Source organism: Lampetra planeri, chromosome 21 (assembly GCF_965212315.1).
Source record: "Lampetra planeri chromosome 21, kcLamPlan1.2.h2, whole genome shotgun sequence".
Lineage (NCBI taxonomy): Eukaryota > Metazoa > Chordata > Hyperoartia > Petromyzontiformes > Petromyzontidae > Lampetra > Lampetra planeri.
Genome location: NC_136127.1, coordinates 6,657,216 through 6,677,742, shown reverse-complemented (window position 1 = coordinate 6,677,742; position 20,527 = coordinate 6,657,216). Strand labels below are relative to the sequence as shown.

At 52.5% G+C, this 20,527-nt stretch overlaps 1 protein-coding gene, 1 long non-coding RNA gene and 3 other non-coding genes across 6 annotated transcripts; 1 reads left to right on the top strand and 4 right to left on the bottom strand.

The window, feature by feature from the left end:
* Positions 1-1,412: 1,412 nt before the first annotated feature.
* LOC144724598 (uncharacterized) lies at positions 1,413-9,099 on the bottom strand. Of its 2 annotated transcripts, XR_013586538.1 has the most exons (7): positions 8,982-9,099; positions 6,935-7,038; positions 5,727-5,803; positions 4,865-4,924; positions 3,781-3,844; positions 2,655-2,726; positions 1,413-1,593 (listed from the first exon to the last, which is right to left on the bottom strand). It is a non-coding gene; the product is annotated as an uncharacterized LOC144724598 (long non-coding RNA). The 2 variants fall into 2 exon arrangements; XR_013586539.1 differs by lacking the exon at positions 6,935-7,038 and having other exon boundaries at positions 8,982-9,018.
* LOC144724804 (small nucleolar RNA SNORA57) lies at positions 3,448-3,582 on the bottom strand. The gene has a single exon (XR_013586581.1). It is a non-coding gene; the product is annotated as a small nucleolar RNA SNORA57 (small nucleolar RNA).
* Positions 4,490-4,624, bottom strand: LOC144724803 (small nucleolar RNA SNORA57). The gene has a single exon (XR_013586580.1). It is a non-coding gene; the product is annotated as a small nucleolar RNA SNORA57 (small nucleolar RNA).
* LOC144724805 (small nucleolar RNA SNORA57) lies at positions 6,211-6,346 on the bottom strand. Its single transcript, XR_013586582.1, has one exon. It is a non-coding gene; the product is annotated as a small nucleolar RNA SNORA57 (small nucleolar RNA).
* A 4,636-nt stretch (positions 9,100-13,735) lies between the features above and the next one.
* On the top strand, positions 13,736-20,280 carry LOC144724597 (uncharacterized). Its single transcript, XM_078603859.1, has 2 exons — positions 13,736-15,209; positions 19,988-20,280. The coding sequence occupies exons 1-2, from the start codon at positions 13,938-13,940 to the stop codon at positions 19,997-19,999; spliced, it is 1,284 nt and encodes a 427-aa protein (XP_078459985.1). The 5' UTR covers positions 13,736-13,937; the 3' UTR covers positions 20,000-20,280.
* Positions 20,281-20,527: the final 247 nt, after the last annotated feature.

The window sequence follows — 20,527 nt, the reverse complement described above, 5'->3', positions numbered from 1 at the left end:
CATATGCATTCTCCACTGTGTGTATGCAGCAAGAACACCCCACAGCCTGCAAAATAAAAGTCCAGATTATACCGTTTTATTAGCTCATCTCTTTATACTGGAACAATTATCCAGCATCACGGAGATCTAAGCTCAATCCTGGGTTTCGGCCACCAATAACTCAACCAGTTTCTCAAATTACAGCAAATGAATACTTGCCCAGTCAACCATGATTACTTAACAAACACATTCCTGCGGAGGGAGCTGGTAGGAACGATGGGTTGCTCGGTCAATGGCCAGGGTCAACGGCGGCGTGGTGTATTCCGCAAATATGCCCGACTGTGAGGGCTGGCACAAGCCGGCGCGAGTAGGTTAAACGTTGAGTTTTATAAGGGCACCACGGGGTGACCATTCCCTCCCCACCCAGCCCCACCTTCCCCACCCAGCCCCTCTCCACCCTCCCCTTCCCACACGACGGACGGACACAATAATCCCGTGGGCTGGTGTAACCATGAGGTTCCTACCAGTATAACCCCATCAGCAATTTTTTGTACTTAATTCACCCAAAATACGAACCATTGAAATACACTTGCAGCCATGTTATACTTGGAACCCTTTGCATGGAAATTGGAGGGCATGCCCTGAGCATGGAGATTATTCAACGCCTAGACTTCGCAATTCTAATGAGAGCGCCATCTCCTGTATTATGTGGGGCGTTACTTCTGGTTTATCTATGGTAGGGTTTATATTTGGAGCAAAGGTGGGGTGGGGCGGATCCACCCGGAAAGCCTCCGAAGCGTTCCCGAAAGTTCCAGGAGGGAGGGGTGTGGTCAGAGACGGGGGCTGAGCCGCCAGGGAGCATGTAAGCGAGGGCCGGAGCAAGGTGCGGGGTCGGTGTTGAAGATCAAGAGGAGCTCCCCATCGCTACTGTACCACCATCTCCATCGCCCACGTGGCGTCTCGACCTCCAGCCGCTCCCTCACGCGCCGTCAGCCAGCGGCGTGTTAGCGAGCGGGCGAGCGCCACGTGGCGCGGGGAAGCGTAACATCCGTAGTGAGACAACCAAGCTGTACCGAAGATTAATAAACAACGTAAAGTTCTTACCGTGTCGGAGCCACTTATTATGCAAACTGTCTGGGCTACTCCGACACCAGACGGTTATTTTGCTGTTTTTTACACCCGATGAGGGAGGCTTGTGTTGCCTCCAAAACGTAGCGATTTAATTGATTTTCATTTATTTTGTTTTACCTACGTGACTTTACCGAAAAAAAAAACAATGAGTACCAGATGGGTGCATTAGATTTGGGTTACAAGTGGAAATCAACGTGCCACAACTGATTTGGATTGAGGAAAAATGTAAAACGCTGGCACCAGTTGACATGTATATGCACATAACTTATTTGTAATAACACAATCGACAGGAATCCAGCCAGTGCTCTTCGCATTTTCTTTATTGATAACAATAAGTACACCACATGACGAGGCAAATACTGGATCGGTTGGGACTTCAAATCACACGTGTTTATCTAATACACTGCATTCGACTTGGAGTAAATATCTGCACAGCTTTGCCACGTTCGTCCACGGGATTCATTGCTCCTTGTATCCATGTTGCTGCAGGGTGGATGGCAGGGGAAGAGAGCACATGAACACAAACAATTTATAAATACATCCTGCACTGTTACTACTGCATTCCTTTGATAAACCTCAGTATAGTATAACACCATTAATTAAAAACACATAAGAATGACACCCATAGCTCTTAAGATGTATCGTTTGTGAGAAAACGAATTTGAAATGTAACCATTGGGCTACTTATCGCGATGCCTGGAAACTCTGGCATCGCTTATCAAGAGTAGACAAGACCCCAAAATAAACCACCGCAAAATGTTCCACCCTTGTTATGAATGTTTACCGTAATGTGCCGATTGCGATGTACGAGCCCGAACACGGGGACAGGTGGATGCAGTCACACACCCAATGCGAGCATCCTGCATGTCGATTTCCGTATGCAAATGTGTCGTCGAATCCCTTACTGAATGCTCGATTCATAGACTGGCTCACCAGCCTGGGAGGGTCCATTCCGATTGTAACCTGAGGAAAGGCGTGGGGAACCTCTCTCCTGTGACTTTATAGTGGCCTGTGGCCATCCCGACCACTCCAAAACTCTCCGCAACCTGCAAGTGTCGTATAGCCACGAGAGGGAATATTTGCCACCTGTGTTCTACCACTGCAAAAGCCTCTTTAAAAGCAGTCAACGCACGTGTAACTTTTGGCATTTTGAATGGATGCGTGTATGTGTAATCCCCAAAGTTATTTCAAAGTCCGATTCAGACCTCGGCAAAGAAAAGGTTCCCCACTCGTGCCTTAGAACACAACTTTTGTCCAATGGCAAACTACTTGGCTGCAGTATTCGAGGCTGTCGATGATTTATTGTTGGCAAGTGGCGCAAACCAGGGGGGCTATGGTAAGCGCACCCAGCAGCCGAAGACGGCAACAGCACCCTTGTGCCAATTCCTCTGCCTCCCTCTCTTACACAACTTGCCACGTGGTAGTGCAAGCATGCCTTAGTAGGAGGAATATCACAGACATAAAACGGCATTTGCTTTGGGGCAGATAAAACCAAGGCTATTCAGCAGCAAGGGTAGACGGGGGACTTGAACGGCGTCACTTACAGGTCATCACAATCCGCAGGCGAGGTGGCAAGCCCGTGCCTGTGGAGACGTCCGCTTTCATCTCGCCACCTCCTGTTTGGACCAAAAAAGGTTGGAAGATTTTTTCAAACAAGCCTCGTGCGTCGATCCACTGCTGCACGAGTTGACTCCCAATGCCATGCGGGTTATTTGACTATCAGTCACCATGCTGGTCAGTGCAGTTTGGGTGCATAGATGTTCAAAGCATAATACAGCACTAGGATTGTACTGCCCTTTGATAATTATAGACGTTAGTGGTATGTTGATTCGAGTAACATTTTAAATTTGAAAGCAAGGAGTTAAATGCCATCCCACATTAGCAACAATCAGGTAACATGAGTGTAAAATAATTCCCACACTTGTGGATTCACCCACGAATAAGAACCTATTAAACATGGCCACGAAGTTGACTGGAACTCACTCGCACCTTTCAACATATCTCTAGAAGGGGCATTTGAAGTTTGTAGTTTACATTGGCGGTCTTAAAGAGACAACGAATGCAAGGTAAAAATGTGAGCCGAGCACGCTACAATCAGTGTGCCCATGTCAAGGAATGTACAAGCATCCTGTGTGAAATGCATCGAGAGGAGTGCAAGCAAACGGTTCAAAGATGGAACACCACCTTGCTAGAATTCAGTCTCAACGAATGGTTCCTCACTTTTACCACACCCTGTACAAGGCAAAAGCTTCCATGCACTGCAATTTCTGACAAACACAGCAAGCCAGGCAGATGTGAGTGAGTGGCATGCCATCCCTTGCTTGAGGGCTTGGAAGGAAATGTACCAGTGCTTGAGGATGGAACCAGAAGAGGGAAGCCTCTGACACCGAAGGCATAGCAATGGGCAACACTTTACCTCCGTACATTACACGGGCACACACCGCACAGCGCGACCATGCCAAGAACTAGAGGTGCCCTCCACAACCCAACGACACGATTCGCTACATTCCTCCCCGTTAGGATACAATAGGACTTAGTCCCCCTCATTAACCAAGGCCATAAACATGCAGGCCATAGGTCACACTCGTAGCTAAAGTGTACTCGGAATGTCCAGCACAGGCTGTAACGGCGGAGCATATTGGAAAACTGCAGATGGTAAAATGTCCGTACCGGCAGAAATCCTCTTGCAACTTGAATGGCCATTGTTCGTCATCGTACAAAGAGCATTTTCAACCTGGAAAGCAAAGGGGGGGAACAATCAAGCATTGCAAAAATGTCGGTGAATAAAAATGTATTTATCCTCAAAATTATCGTTAAGTCACAAGACCTTTTCAGCAAAGTCCCCACATCGTCAATCAACTTGTAAGTATTGTGGTCAACACGCTCAGCTCGGTATTGGAAGATCGAGATTTCCAATGGCAAATTATGGAAAATACTAAAACATTTATATTACACCGACCGTGGTGTAGAAGCACGAGAATACACTCCCATTATCAGTACCACTTTACCATCATCAACTATCAAGATGCATAACCAAAATAGAGATATATTGGTGTTATTTTATGCAATGGGGTGGCTTTAAAACATAAGGTCTAGCCCTTGAAACACAAATCTTTCATAGGTCAATTAAAAGCAGGGTTTGTTTAAAACTATACTTAGCTTAAAGAAAACGAGTAGCTACTACTACCATCCACAATATGGGGAGATGCCTCGTCTCAAAGTACACGCCTGCCATAAAAGACCGTGCAGACCAATAGTTGACCTATACCACACTGTACAAGGCAAAAACGAGACCCACAGCAATTGCTGGTCAACATGATGGCAAGCTAGATAGACATGAGCGAGTGGGACGCATCTCTTGCTCGAGGAGCTTGCAAGGAAATGTACCAGTGCTTGAGGATGGAACCAGAAGAGGGAAGCCTCTGACACCGAAGGCATAGCAATGGGCGACACTTTACCTCCGTACATTACACGGGCGTGCACCGCACAGCGCGACCATGCCAAGAACTGGAGGTGCCCTCCACAACCTAACTACACGATTTGCTACATTTCTCCTCCCAGCTCGGACACTATTTTTATTATACCAGGCAAGGTCCACTGAGCTTTATAACTCTTTTTCAGAAGTTACCCAGCCACAAATGATACCTATACAAAGTGGCTTAACAATCGATTAGTCCCATTACCCGAGGTCATGTACGTGCACTCAGAATGTTCAGCACAGGCTGTAACGGTGGTGGACATTCCCAAAACTTACTGGCAGATTCTTGCAACTTGAATGGCCTCTGTCCATTACCACTCAAGCACCATTTTCATTCTGGAGGAGGAAAAAAAGAGCACAACTCATTGAGGGATTGCAAAATACAGCAAAGTAACATTTTACGAGTCCATAAATACACGACCAAGTCAAAAGACCTTTTCAGAAACTTTCTGCATCATAATTCAACCAAGCGGCAGTGATCAACGCACTGCGACTCGGTATTGAATTGGTCGATATTTCCAGTTACGACAATGTACAAACAACAGAATATATCCCAAGATTACAGTGGTATACAGGCATGAGAATACCCATGATTATCATCATCACCTTACCATTATCAACTACACTAAGGGATGGCAATATGGTAGACCCAAAATAGAGATATATTGGTAGTTCAATTAAATTGGCAAAAAGGCTCGGGACTTGTGCACCATCTTTTTATAACCCAGCTAAAAGCAGCGTTTTTTTACGTTATTAACTTGCACAACAAAGCAACATAGGCCATACAAAACAAGACTATGAAGGAGTATTACTTTTATTAATATGGTGAAGTGGACACCAGAAGCCTTAGGTGGGGATGCCTCTCCTCAGAGAAAAAGCAGTGAAATCACGCGTGCGGCGAAATTGAAGTCCCTTCCACGGGTCCACACAGAAAGACTCTGTGGGGCCCGCATAACAGGACAGCCTGCGCCGTGCGCTCAGACCAAATGCCTTGCGCAATCACATCACAGGAGAGGCAGTTTGCCCATGGCTCTCGATAGCACTAGCATCTCATCGTACTACAAAAGCTGGCTTCGTCTAATAGGCGAGCGTGTATTACCACGATGATTTTCTCTTGAAAAATTGTGTTTAGACTTACCACGTCATTGTACGGTTGGTCCACAAACCCAGGATGCGATCCATTACATCACCTCACCCAGGACAGCTTAACACCCACTGCAAATGAGAGGCCACAATTACTCAAGCCACAAAAGACAGCAATATCAACATTAATTTTAAGACTAGTTTTGTTGATAAAGGGAAAATAGCAAGTTTAGTGTCTCAAGGGTATGTTGCAGGATGATAAAGATACTTTTCAAACGCAAAAGTAGACCTATTAATTTTTTCATGTTCAGGTTGTAGTACCACCTGGTTTGTTTTGGCATGTCTGGGAGTTTCTTCAGGAATTGAACATTAAATTATACATTAGGCAACATTGTTTTTAAAGAAGTTCCTAACACTCGGGCCAAAACGTCAGACATAACACAAAAACACATTGGAGCGCTATACATAGTCCAACCACAAAAACCTATGTGGTTGCATTGGAAATGTTGCACGATGAAATGTAAGAAAGAAAATCCAAGCAATGTGCCAGTGCATGAGGATGGAACCAGAAGATGGACACTCGCTGGCACCGAAGGCATAACTCTGGCGGTTGCTCTGCCTCCTTACATACCACAAATGCGCACCGCACAGCACACTCATGCCAAGAACTGGAGGTGAACGCACTACACGTTTCACAGTCACACCAATAAACCCAACATCAGCTGCACTGCACTCCGGCCCCAACTGTGTGGGGTAGCTACTACTTATTACGTTCTCGTGACGGAAGACTGCGTTACTCCCACTCGAGCGTAGCTTGTGAATTTTAAGCAAGCCACGTCAGCGGCACACAAAAGTAGTCTTTCTCCGCAACCAACTTTCCTTTCCCTCCCGAGTCACAAAACAATGCTCGGCCATCAGCTGCTGCACTACCGACCGTGCGGGGCCTGGGAGATCTGGATTCCCTGTTTACACTCGAGCACTTTCAGTAGTCAGCATGTCACCGTGGGGCATCTTCCGCCTGACTGTCGACAGGACTCCATACATTTCAGGTGCAGTCTGGTCACGGGCTACCAGAGGCTTGGCTTTTACAACTGCGTGGGGTTTTGGCTTTGGGCTGCAGGGGTCTAATAGTGCATTGGGATAACGAAACTCATGCTTCCCGTGGTAAATTAATGCCTTTCCTCACCACCCATCAGGTGGCTCGCCATCATGGGCTTGTTGGGTTATCTGCTTGCAGAGCCACGCGTAGAACTTTAAAATCACCTGCTTCTGGTTGCTCTCCAAGGATCTGCCGCTGGGCCACTTCTGAAAAAACTTCACCAGCGACGGGGGACGGCATCGCGCTGCTGAAGGCACAGCCATTTCACCTGCAACAGCAATGCAATAAAACAATATGGTAAATTGCACCGCTATTTTTTGTAATGCACGCACATTGTAGTCATGCACAGCCATTTTGTCAAGCTACTGGAAGATAAGAGAAGTACTCGTGCAATTAATGTTAATAGCGCATGTAACGTCACCATGCTGCAGAAGTACAGTACAGTACATTAATTTGCACTGACCTCTACTGCACACCACGTAATCGTACAGCAGGCAAGGTTCTGGCCAAAATATTTTTGAAAACATCTACTGGAGACTGATTATGTGATATTTTACAAGTTCACTGCATCCACAGCAGTTTTCCTTCAGATTCAAACACTCGGCAAATTGTATATTTGTCATAGCTTGATCAGATCAACACACCAGCTTTTAATCTAACAAATGTTTGCAATAACTGCAACTCAAGCAGAATCCTTGTCAGTTCACGACCATGTATGTAATGCATCCGGTTTAAAATATTGCATGCCCACGACACCTCTACATCAGCAGGCCACGTGGTGGGCAGCAGAGCAACAGTTCAACAAAAACAAACAATTGTTGTATGGAATGTTGCCAAATCAACTCCCATGCCATTACCAAGTCGCACTGACCAGCATGGTGAAGTATGAATACCCCCCCCCCACCATGACCTACATCAGCGTGAAAGGGCTGGGCATTTACGTGTATTTAAGGTGCAAGAAAGCCATCCGGCTACAAAATTCCGCCTACCACGAGTTGGATATAAAATATCGTTAAATGTGATTTGCTCAGGGTGGCAGAGGCCCGAGGATGCGACGGCCACGTGTCACCTTGCCACATTGGGAGAGGTTCCAGACAAGCATGGTCGGTTTTAGTGCCGCTGCAAGTGATTTATTCAAAAGGTCGCTGTACTTCTCTATACCCCCCCCTCTACTCTCTCCGCCTTCACAAAACCGCATTGGATCAGCCAAGTGAAGCATGGTCATCAGTCTTAGGACCTGTAGGCCGTGGGGAGGGATCCATACGTTCACAAATAACTTTAGCCGAACAAATGCTACTTTTTAAGATTCGGAGTCACTGCGTTGGCAGTGGTGCACACGCAAATAAAATATCGCATTCGTCAAAAATAACAATGCCATTGACGTGCTTTGAAGGGTCACCGTGCGAAACGTCGCCCAATTACATATATTTACTGTTCCGGCAGGGTTATTGACAATGCGTTGGGTTTAAGAACCTAGCTTTAAGAAAATATTTTTTTAATGCAAGGCACTGCCCATGGCATCTGTATAAAGGATCGCAGGAACAATGAAGCGTCTCCAGGTTACGTTTGCACGTTCAGCCATTCAGCCTGTTAATCCATTGCTGGGATTTGACCATACTTCATCACGCCGGTCAGTGCGGATTTGATTAGAGGCCAGAAGCACATACAGTAAACATGGGCCTGTCAAATGGCCATAACCGATGGTGCTGCATTGCCCTCTGCATGCATGTTTAACTTCTTTCGCACCGTGCGTCGCCACTAGGCTCACGTGGCAGCCTCATCATCATTATTAAAATGGTCATGGATGGAGGTAGCCTGCCAAACGCTATCCAGGCAGAAATCCTTAGCTTTAGAGATCCGGCGCAATTCCGTGCAATTTGGCCATTGGCTCAGTTTACATTAGCCCATTTAAACTATTAGATCTACAAAAACAGTTACCGATAAAAGTATTAACCACAATCACAGACTCTGCATTGATCATTGCGGCTTTACAAACGCATTAGTCGCCTGTGCGACCACATGCTCAAATCAATCAGCGTGTCACGTAGCGCCAATCACTTGCACCACCGCCCACGATTACTATTAAAATAAAAAATAATGGAGATTGCATACGAGGATGGACGACAACCTCCCGTATCCCGTGCGGTGATAATTTTAGCGAGATGCAGCGAGTAACGAAGCGGATGGATGCGGATTGCAGCAGCGCCGTACCTTGATGACCAGGGCCTTGAAGTCCCAACCGAGAAGGGAGTGTCAGCCACCCTGCACATTTATATATACAAGCGCCGCCCGCCGTGACGTCATGTCACCAATGACGTCATTGGCAGTGGAGTCTCGCAAGTGAAAAGACGTCATCACCCAGTGTGACGAACTCCAAACAAACTTTGTTTTAATCTGGATTTGAATCTAGATTTAGAGAAAACTTTGTTTTAGCTATGATAACAACGGAAGTAAACGTGTGAAAATGTTACTTTATATTTATTTGAAAACATGTAATTGGGTTGGAAAGTTTACAAAAATATATCTACACGTGAGTAATTTGCATTGTACAGTGTGCTACAAATGTCTTGTGACCAACAATTAATTGAAACCCTAACATTTTCTGTTTTAAGTCAACCGTATAACGTAATTAGTTTTAGATAATTGTTTTTTTACCCTTCTATCTGGCAACAAAACTGACACCTTTTTTTACAAGGAGTCATGTTTACATAGACCAGAATACCTGCACCAACCCATGTGAGACTAGGCTCTAAGGAAAGCTGTCTCGGGTGTGGACCAATCAACTTCAAGGACAGTGCACATTATCAGAGTTATGTTTTTTGTTTGCATTATGACTGCAGGTATTGTGGTCTATGTAAACATGACTCCTTGTAAAAAAAGGTGTCAGTTTTGTTGCCAGATAGAAGGGTAAAAAACCAATTATTATATTTTTTACTGGCAAATGAGGTTCCAATGGTAGTTTTAGATAATTAAATGGCATCTGCACCACCCTGTGCGATAATGTCATCAGCCTATCCGCTGCCGGACGAAGGCCTCTTCCAAGTCTTCGCCATTAGCAGATAAGCAATACAGGACGAACTTTATCCAAAATCCATCTTAAACATCGTGAATGTATTTTCTGCAGATTGTTTAGGATTGGAGCGATGCCGCAGTGGTTAATCGATTATGTTATCGAGGGTGACCTCAGTACGATCTCTCGCCATCAGTGGCAAATTATATTCGGAGGTGGTCTTTAACTGGGATTGTAAACGTTTACTTTTCGTGCTATATAGCCCCTCTGTAGAGCATAAGATATACAGGGTGCTTTAACTTTCATTTAACACTTATACTAGAGTACTAGACTATCGTTTTTAATTCATCCCACTGGGATTTTTGCACACAGCGTTGAAATGCGGTGGTTTTTTTCTGGAAGACTTTTCTGTTTTTTTCCAGGATTTTTCTGTTGCGTGTAGTGACTTTAAGCTGTTTCTTGTTCATGTTTTTTGTTTTGTTGCGGTTGCACCCGAGTCAAAGAGCCTCATGGTTCACAGGGTTATACCGAAGCCGGGTAGTAAAGCTAGTACCTAATAAATGAAATGAAACTGAAACAAACGAATGCACTTTAACATGGTAACAAATGCAATGTTAAGAGCTTCAAAAAGTCAGTCTCGACTTGTTCGCCATCGTTGTCGACACGTGACTGGAATCTTCTCCAGGTGGTCTCCAGAGCCCGGGAGGCACATTTCTTGTGGTGTTGTTGCAAATTCTCAGAAGTGTTAAACTTTTTACTGGTAGGAACCTCCTGGTTACACCAGTCCACAGGGGATTATTGTGTCCGTCCGTCCGTCGTGCATCCAAAAATGGGAGGGGTGGGGCTTGGTGGGTAGGGTGGGTTGGGGCTGGGTGGGGTGGGTGGGGAGGGGAGGGTGGGGAGGTGCTGGGTGGGGAGGGGAGGGTGGGGGAGGTGCTGGGTGGGGAGGGGCTGGGTGGGGTGGGGCTGGTCATCCCGTGGTGCCCTTATAAAACTCAACGTTTAACCTACTCACGCCGGCTTGTGCCCGCCCTCACAGTCGGGCATATTTGCGGAATACACCACGCCGACGTTGACCCTGGCCATTGACCGAGCAACCCAACGTTCCTACCAGCTTCTTCCACAGGAATGTGCTTTGAAGCACCCTCGATATTGTAAAAACACATGTTACATTGTTGCGTTCACGTTCACATGCAGTTTTTAATTGAGAAGTTGTATATTTGTAACTCGTTCATCACATAAATTGTTTTCACTCGCAATTCAAACCCCGATTTTCTCCCGTGAAGCCCCCCAATGGTGTATTAGCGTACACGTATTTTGTTAAAAATCGTAACATTTATACAAGCACGATTTGCCGTCTGTATTGTGAGCATACGACAATTTTGTCCCCTAAATTTATGTTTTTATAAATATTTGGTGACAAGGGTACTGCCGCGTTGCAACAAGAACGCACATTCGTATTCAGTGGCCTTAACAAGTGACGTTTAGGGCAATTGCCCTCTTAACAGCGTTCCCGTCTCCTATAAAGCAGGGCCATTATTCGAAACGTCTTTTCGCCTTTTAAGGTGACAGTGTTCAGTAACGAATACGTCGCCGTGCTGTTGAGTCGAAGGCCTGCCCTGGTCTTGGACCCACTGGGTCGCCTGACTGTACCCTGAGCCCCACGTGTTGGCAATCACCCCGCGCATGCGCAATGCGCGGGCCATGGATCAATCAGTCGTGGTTGCGTCATCCTGACAACACGCATGCGCACTGCGCGCACGCCTCCACAGCCCCCCACTTTGCCCCTCCAATCCCCCCTTTGCCCCTCCACCCCCCGCTTGCCCCTCCAGCCCCCCCTTGCCCCTCTAGCCCCCCCCTTGCCCCTCCAGCCCCCCCCCCCTTGCCCCTCCAGCCCCCCCCCTTGCCCCTCCAGCCCCCCCCCTTGCCCCTCCAGCCACCCCCTTGCCCCTCCACCCCCCGCTTGCCCCTCCACTCCCCCCTTTGCCCCCTCCACCTCCCGCTTGCCCCTCCAACCCCCCCCCCTTGCCCCTCCAGCCCCCCCCCCTTGCCCCTCCAGCCCCCCCCCCTTGCCCCTCCAGCCCCCCCTTTGCCCCTCCAGCCCCCCCCCTTGCCCCTCCAGCCCCCCCCCCCTTGTCCCTCCAGCCCCCCCCCTTGCCCCTCCAGCCCCCCCTTGCCCCTCCCCCCCTTCCCCTCCACCCCCCCCTTGCCCCTCCAGCCCCCCGCTTGTCCCTCCTCTCCCCCTCCCTTGCCCCCACCCCCTCTTCTCCTATCCCCATTCCCCCTCCACCCCCCCTTATCCCCTCCCACCCCCCCTTATCCCCCCTCATCCCCCCCTCCTACCTACACTTATCCCCCCCCCTTATCCCCTCCCACGCCCCCTTATCCCCCCTACCTCCTTCATCCCCCTCCCCCACCACGTGGTGCCCAGACACGTGGGAGAAGGCGCCGCCAGTGGTCAGCGGACCGAGCACGTTCAGAACGATTCCCGTCTAAGACAAAGCTCCCCCGTGTAGCCTTCACAGACTCTTGGGGGCAAGTGCTGTCAGCGAGCACTGATGAAGGCCGAGCACGGCGCACGAGTGGGTGGGTTGTTGTGGCCAGCAACACGCCCGGACGCCTTTGTTGGACCAATATTTTACACGGGGATGGCAGCGGTATCGATTCGAATGCGATTCCTGAAATCAACTCGTTCCCAGAACTGTGTTATATAAGATTCATTGCGATGATTGCCGGTCACGCATATCGAATACATATGCGAATCAAATATATTTAAAAACAGCAAAGCGGACATATATCTGCCTCTCCGCTTAAAAAAAAGTATTACACAATCTATCAGCCGCACAAGCATTGTTAGGAGTGCATAATTACAGAGTCATTGACCCAAACGAGTCACGGTCGTTTATAGCTCTGAAGTATTGTGCGTGTAATTAATTGTATTCTTATTGATTCTAGCAAACTGGGCCGGTTTCGACAAACTATCAAATCACCAGTCAGTCAGGCTTGCTGGAGTCAATGCTAGTGAGCTGCCAGATGTTATTTATATGTACTGTATGTTGAACTAATTTCACACCGTACGTAGCCAATCGTACTAATCGGCAAGGGACCTCAAAGAGATGGGTTCAAACGATTATCAGTGTTTTTGAGAATATCAATAACCCAATTAAACATTACTTTGCGTTAGATTCTGCCTTAGCAGTGGTACGCAAGCACAGATACGCTCAACACGTCCTTAAATACCACTGCATTAAGAGTGGCGTGTAAGAGGCAACGTTTCGGGCAATAGCCCGATAGTAAGTAGTGCTGTGGGGATAGTAGGTCGTGAATCTGAATCTTTATCCTGGAGGAATCTGATAAGATACTTTATCACGAACGTCCAGTCGAGGCGGGTCAGTAAACTACAGTACAGTGAAGGACAGTCATAAAGAGACAAGTTTAGCAAGTAACTTAAACAACCAATATAAATAAATCATGGCAGTACAAATTGCACTAGTGCATATATTCCTGCTTATTTGTCAAGATCAAATCTCTATTGTTTGGTAGTCCTTTGTTGGTCAAGATCAAATGTAAACTTGGGAAATGCAGCAAAACAACAAGACCACACCAAGACAATAAAGTTCCTCGATTGTATTTCACTTGAGTGTGGGAGGTGGGGGCCAGAAGAGGTTGCTGGACGACTTCGTGACTCCGAAAACTCCCTTTTAGAACAACAGTACTGTATAATGAGAGGTAACAAACGAGTTCAACAGGCAATGGTGGGTGGACAAAGCTGCTTCTGCCCGCACGCGTGGTGTAGAGCCATGTGCATACCTGTCAACCCCTTATCAGTGCCAACCTTATTGATCACTCCGTGCCCTTATACATCTCAACGTTCATCCTACAAAGTCCCATTACAAGGGATAAACACAAAAAATAGACAATCATTGTTTTTGCCTGTGTAGGGGTGTCAGGGGAAGGATTCCCACCAATAGATGGGTTAGGGGGAGGGGTGATCGAGGTGATATAAGGAGAGAACGGGCGGGAAAGGGGGGCCTTTGGCGGGAACGGGATTGGGACGGCTGGCGACAGGTGTGAATGGAAGGAAAGGAATAAAGGACGAGACCCCTGCAATCTCGTGTCGGCTCTTCTCTACATTTGGTGGCAGCGGTGGGATCCTAATGGCTACAAAGAAGAATCCTCGCGGGAGGGAGCCGAGGGAGGAGGAAGCAGGGGCCGGGGATCCTTCACATCCTGGGCAACAAGGGGGCCTGCTGTCAGAAGCAGCAGAAGGGGGCCCGGATCGCCTGGAGGATCGCATGGAGGACCGCATGGCCCGCGTGGAGAGGGCGCTCCAGGAGCTCTTGCAGAGGCTCCCTATGGGGGGCCCGCCGGCACCGGGACCCCCACCCCCACGCGTACTACGGGAGGAGAGGCCACGGGAACCGGACGCCGACCAGCCGGCCGGGCAGGAGCCGCAACCAACCTCGTCACGCCAGCCGCCGCCGCTCCCGCCAAAACCCCCAGGGCTAAACACCCAACACGGAGAGCAGGTGGCCGGACGGCCGCGTCGGCTGGGGCCCGTCGACAAGTTTGTGGCTGAGGAAGAAGATTGGGAGGAGTTTGTCCGCCGATTCGAGGCTGCCTTCCACGCTCTCGAGTGGACAGACGAAGAGGCCCTACGAGCGCTGCCATCTGTTCTGGGCAAAGAAGCACTCTCCTCTTACACCTCCCTTCCCTCGCACAGCAAGTCCACGCTACAGGCGGCCTACGAGGCTTTGGGGGAGATCTATTGCCCGGCGGAAGGAGCCTTTAAACGGTTCCAGGATCGCCAGCGAGGGGCTAAAGAATCCCCTTTAGCCTACAGGGGGGCGCTGCTCGTGTTGGCGAGGAGAGCTTTCCCTCGCCTGGCTGAAGAAGCGCTCGAGGACCTCGTGGTCGAGCACCTCATCGCCTACGCTTGCCGCGCCGGCGTTGTAATGCCCGTAGTGACGCCGGAAGAACGCACCTCGCTGTGGGCTGCCCGGACCATCCAAGCCCACGAGCAGGTCATGGGCCGGGCGCCACCCGTGGGCCCGGTGGCTGGCGCGGCGGGGGGGAACAGCCGAGCCGTTGCCGCGGCGCTACTTGGTCCAGCGACACTAACCGCCGAACCTGCACCGTCACCACAGGCTGCCGGTGGGGCATCTGGGGACGGACCGCCGACGTCTGAGACGGAGCCATCGCTGCGGGAGGTGTACGCGGCGATCCGGGGACTGGCGGAGCAGAGGGACCAGCCGCCGCGTCGCTGGCAGCCGCCTCTACAACATCGCGCCGAGCCCCCCCGACGCAACGCCCCGTGGGTCTGCCACCGTTGTGGTCGCGAGGGGCATGTGGCGAGGGGGTGCCGCACGGAGCCGGAGGCCGCCAACGTCACCTGGAACCTGCCGGGGCCGAACGCCGACAGGAGCCAGGCGAGTGACGCCGTCCCACCCGGCCTCTCGGGCGGGCCGGGTAATTACAATTCCGACGCCGCGAACTCACCGGGAGTCTCCTCGGGGTGGGCGCCGGTGGTGTCGTTTCCCGGTCCCCGCTGTTCTGGTCGGGGGAAGGGGATAGCGCCGGGGCCTGTGGTCGCATCGCGACCCGGAGTGGCGTCGCGAACGGACGTGACGTTGCGTCCGGAAGTGACGTCGCGGCCGGAAGTGGTGTCGCGGATCGCGCCGGGAATTGCGCCGGGGCCGTGGACCGCGCCTGGAATTGCGCCGGGGCCAGGGACCGCGTCGGGGATCGCGCCGAGGCCGGGGACCGCGCCGGGAGTCGCGCCGACGCCGGGAGGGACGTCGCGGACGGAGGTGACGTCGCGGGCGGAGGTGACGTCGCGGGCGGAAGTGACGTCGCGGCCGGCAGCGACGTCGATGCCGGGCGTGACGTCGCGCGCGGGCGGGGTTTCGCGGGCGGGCGTGACGTCGCGGGTGGGCGTGGTTTCGCGGGCGGGCGGGGTTTCGCGGGCGGGCGTGACGTCGCGGGTGGGCGTGGTTTCGCGGGCGGGCGTGGGTTCGCGGGCGGGCGTGACGTCACCGGCGGGCGTGACGTCGCCGGCGGGCGTGACGTCACCAGTTACCTGCAACGCCGGCGAGTTGCCAGGGGCAACGGCCCGGGGGCGGAGGCAGCCCACACGATTGACATTGCACCCTGGAGCAATTCCACGACCCGCCTCACCACCGCTTTGCGACAGAGCGAGACGGAACCAGGGGGACCACGCCCCCGTGACAAAGGAAAGGGAGGGGCTCACGGGAAGGCCCACCCCCCAGTCCCCACCGCCCCCTACAATGGGGGGGCCCCCCCACACCACAAGGGGGGCCCATCCTACGTCACCTAGGGGGGGCAATTTGCACTACATAGAGAGCCCAGCCCGCAACCCAGGGGTAAGCCCACACTATGTAACAAGGGCGCGTTCACCCTGCTGTGACGCACTCCAAAGGGAGGAACCCCATCTTCAGTCCATCCACACCCATCCCCCATCATTTCACCATGCACCACAGGATAACGAGACGCCGCCTGGTCAGTGGCCGGACTCAGCCACACAATGGAGGAAGCTGGCAAGGCGGGTGGTAGCGGCCACGTCAGGAACCTCGGTCCTGGTCGGTGAAATCGCGGGAGTGTCGGCACGTATCTTGGTCGATACGGGGGCATCAGCCACGATCATCTCGAGCACCATGCATGAGATGCTGCCGGATAAAATCCGACCTTTAGTCCCCGTCAAGACAACGTTCATTGCAGCAAATGGAGGCAGCATGGGCTTCCTGGGCCAGGTTGAAGCCCCGATACAGATTGGGCAGCTTTCGGTAGCAGGACCCATCCTTGTCTCCGCAACGTTGCCCGTACCCTGCCTGTTGGGGACGGACTTTCTGAGGCGGATGCCAATGAAAATCGATCTGGCCAATGGGCGGGTGGAAGTCCAGGGAACGCATCTCCATTTCCTAAAGGCGGAGGGGGCCAGCCGGGGTGTACCCTACGTGCAGGCTCTGGTCAGTAAGTCTGTCTCCATTCCCCCGGCAGCCCAGATGCTGGTTCCGCTGCAATATCGGTCCCCCCTCGTGACAGCCCGACCAGACTCACCCATCCTGGTGTCTCCGGCGTCAGCGGCCATGGATCGTCATGCGCTGGTGGGGGCCGAAACTATTGTACAGAGGAACCAGCATCTGTTCATTCAGGTGCTGAACACCTCCGATAGAACAGCGACGGTGCAGGAGGGAACAGTTCTGGCCCACGTTAGTCCCTTGTCACTAGGAGCCCCAGGGACAGAGCCCGAGCTTGTAGGCAGCATCAGCCAGTCCGAGGACAGAGGGGCCAAATCATGGATGGACCAGCTGGCGGGGCCTGAGCCGGGATTGCCGCCCGACCAGAAACAGCAGCTGCACTCGTTATTGCAGGAGTTCTCGGACGTGTTCAGCCGGGGACCGTTCGACCTAGGGCGCACAAATCTGTCACAGCACCACATCAACACGGGAGATGCCGCACCCCTGCGCCAAAACACATATAGAATGAGCCCAATGGAAAAAGGGCACATTCAACAAGCGGTGCAGGAGATGCTGCGGGCCGACATAATTTCTCCATCCTCGAGTCCCTGGGGGGCACCGGTGGTCCTAGTCAAGAAGTCAGATGGGTCACTGAGATTCTGTGTGGACTTCCGACGCCTCAATGCCGTCACGCTGGCCGACGCATATCCCCTACCACGTATCGACGACTCATTGGATGCACTGGCGGGAGCAAAATTTTTCAGTACGCTGGATTTGTTGTCCGGGTTCTGGCAGGTCCCACTAGACGCGGACTCCCGGCCTAAAACAGCATTCCGGACACCACAGGGCCTGTTCGAGTTCAACTGCCTGCCTATGGGCCTCCAGACGGCGCCGGCAACGTTCCAACGCATAATGGAGTTGGCCTTGGCAGGCCTCCAATGGGAAACGTGCCTCATCTACCTGGACGACGTCATTGTTTTCAGCCGATCATTCGAGGAACACATTGACCGATTGCGTCAGGTGTTCCTGCGGTTCCGGAACGCGAACTTGAAGCTCAAGCCGTCGAAGTGCCACCTTATGCAGTCGTCGGTACGCTACTTGGGCCACGTCGTCAGTGAGTCGGGAGTGGCTACAGACCCGGAAAAGACGGCCTGCGTGAGGGCCTGGGCTGTTCCCACAACGGTTCCGGAGGTACGCCGGTTTGTGGGTTTCGTTTCTTACTACCGCCGGTTTGTGCCCAACTTCGCAACCATTGCCAAGCCCTTGCACGTGTTGACGGCGAAGAACCAGAGGTTTTATTGGGGCCCTCTGGAGGAAGAGGCATTCCAGCAGCTGCGCTCACGTCTGACAGATGCACCACCATTGGCCTTTCCGGATTTTGGCCTCCCCTTTATCCTGGACACGGACGCCAGCGATGTGGGCATCGGCAGTGTTTTGTCGCAAGTCCAGCAGGGTCGGGAGGTGGTTATCGCCTATGGTAGTCGCGTGCTTTCATCAGCGGAGCAGCGCTACTGCGTCACACGTAGGGAACTCCTGGCAGTCGTTCACTTTGTGCAGCAATTCCGACCCTACCTGTATGGTCGCAAAATTACGGTCCGCACTGACCACGCGGCCTTGCAGTATTCGCTCCGCATCGACCAGCCTTCGGGCCAGCTGGCCAGATGGATAGAACGCCTGCAGGAGTACAGGTACCAAGTAGTGCATCGCAAAGGGACCAGACATGCCAACGCAGACGCATTGTCCCGACTGGTGCCCCAGGGCCCTTGTGCATGCACCACAGGCGGGGCACGCTGCAAGGAGGCGAGGCCGGAGGGGACGGTCATCGCTCCTGTACGCACGGCGGAGGGCGCACAGGGTGAGGTCCAGCTGACTGACCACGACCTGGGGCTGACCTTGGACGATTGGAGACGGCTACAGCTGGAGGAAGCCCCACTGCGAACACTACGCGCCTCAGCAGAGGCAGGGGGGGAGGAGTACATCGTATGGGAGGATCTCCTCATGCGATGGGACCCGACAGGGCGCCGGCGATGCCTGGTAGTTCCGGAGTCGCTGCGTCAACAATTGGTTATGGACGTACACGGCCGCCAGCTGCTGCACCTGGCAGGGCGGAAGACACTGCACACATTACAGGGTCGGTACTTTTGGCCAGGTATGACCGCTGACGTGCATCGATGGGTCGCTACCTGCGTCGAATGTGCGCGGCGAAAGCCGCCACCCCCGGGTAAGCCGGGCGCCCCTACAGCCCATCACGGTGACCAGGGTCAACGAATTGGTTGCGTTGGACATCTTGGGACCGCTGCCGGTCACGCCACGGGGAAATAAATACCTGTTGGTCGGAGTCGAGTACTGCACGAGGTGGCCGATGGCGTGGGCCCTCCCGGACCAAACGGCACAGACCATCGCCGATGCCTTCGTGGGAGGCTATGTCCTTGATAAGGGGGCACCGGAGCGGTTGCTCACGGATCAGGGCAGGAATTTCTCCTCACAGCTATTGAAGGACGTCTGCTCTATCCTGGGCACTAAAAAGGTCCGAACATCTCCATATCATCCCCAGACCGATGGGATGGTAGAGCGGCTTAACCGCACCATAGCGGCCATGCTGTCCCAAGTGGTGGACGAAAACCATTCCGACTGGGACCTCCACATTCCATCGGTCTTAGCGGCGTACAGGGTGGCCCCACACGCGGCGACGGGGTTCTCGCCGTTTTTCCTGATGTACGGACGGGATCCCGTTCCGCCTATTGAGGTGCAGCTGACGGACATTCCGGCAAGAGCCGACGCATGGCCGAAGGCACTAAAGACCTCCCTCATTTATTTGAGAGAGGCCCGCCAAGCAGCCGAGGCCGCATCGGCCGCGAGCCAAGAGAGTAATGTACGGATACGGGAGAGGACAGTGACAGCCAAGCCCTTTAAAGTCGGGGACCAGGCATGGCTACACTGTCCTCAGGTGCCGGTTGGCCTCTCACCAAAGCTGCACCGACCCTGGAAAGGGCCGGTCGAGGTCATCAAAGCACTCCGACCGCAGTGCGTCCAGGTCCAACTGGGTAAGCGACGATGGTTTGTACACCCCACCCGCCTTAAGCCATACATCTCTCCACCGTCATCTTCACCAACATCACCACCAACATCACTGCCAACATCATCATCATCCCTACCCAGGCCAAGGTCGCCGACCACCACGCGCCGACCGGCAGGGGGTTCGGTGCCCTGTGTTCCCTTGTCACCTACAGCACCCCATGTGAGGCCTGACGGAGCGGCGGCACGAGCGGGGGCCGGAGAGACAGCGGCGCCAGGCAAGGCGACACCGGCATCACCGAACCAGGGACCGCGACGAGAGGGCCTTCGAAGGAGGGGGCCGCCACGGTCATCTGCTGCCTGTGGATGTCCGGGCTGTTACGGGATGCTGGCTGGAGACCTGGGCAGGCCGCGCAATTGATTTGTTGTGTTATATTGCATTGTATGGTTGTGGGGGGGGGGTAAGGGCTGTCGTCACTGTCAGTGGTGGGAGGCATGGGGAGACTTAAATGGTCCATGGGGGAGGCAGAACCGAGGACGGTTATTTTTTCTCCGGGGGGGGGGGGTGATGTAGGGGTGTCAGGGGAAGGATTCCCACCAATAGATGGGTTAGGGGGAGGGGTGATCGAGGTGATATAAGGAGAGAACGGGCGGGAAAGGGGGGCCTTTGGCGGGAACGGGATTGGGACGGCTGGCGACAGGTGTGAATGGAAGGAAAGGAATAAAGGACGAGACCCCTGCAATCTCGTGTCGGC

Excerpts from the sequence above, each read along its gene's own strand:
- LOC144724597 (XM_078603859.1), top strand. The coding sequence starts at position 13,938 with ATGGCTACAAAGAAGAATCCTCGCGGGAGGGAGCCGAGGGAGGAGGAA.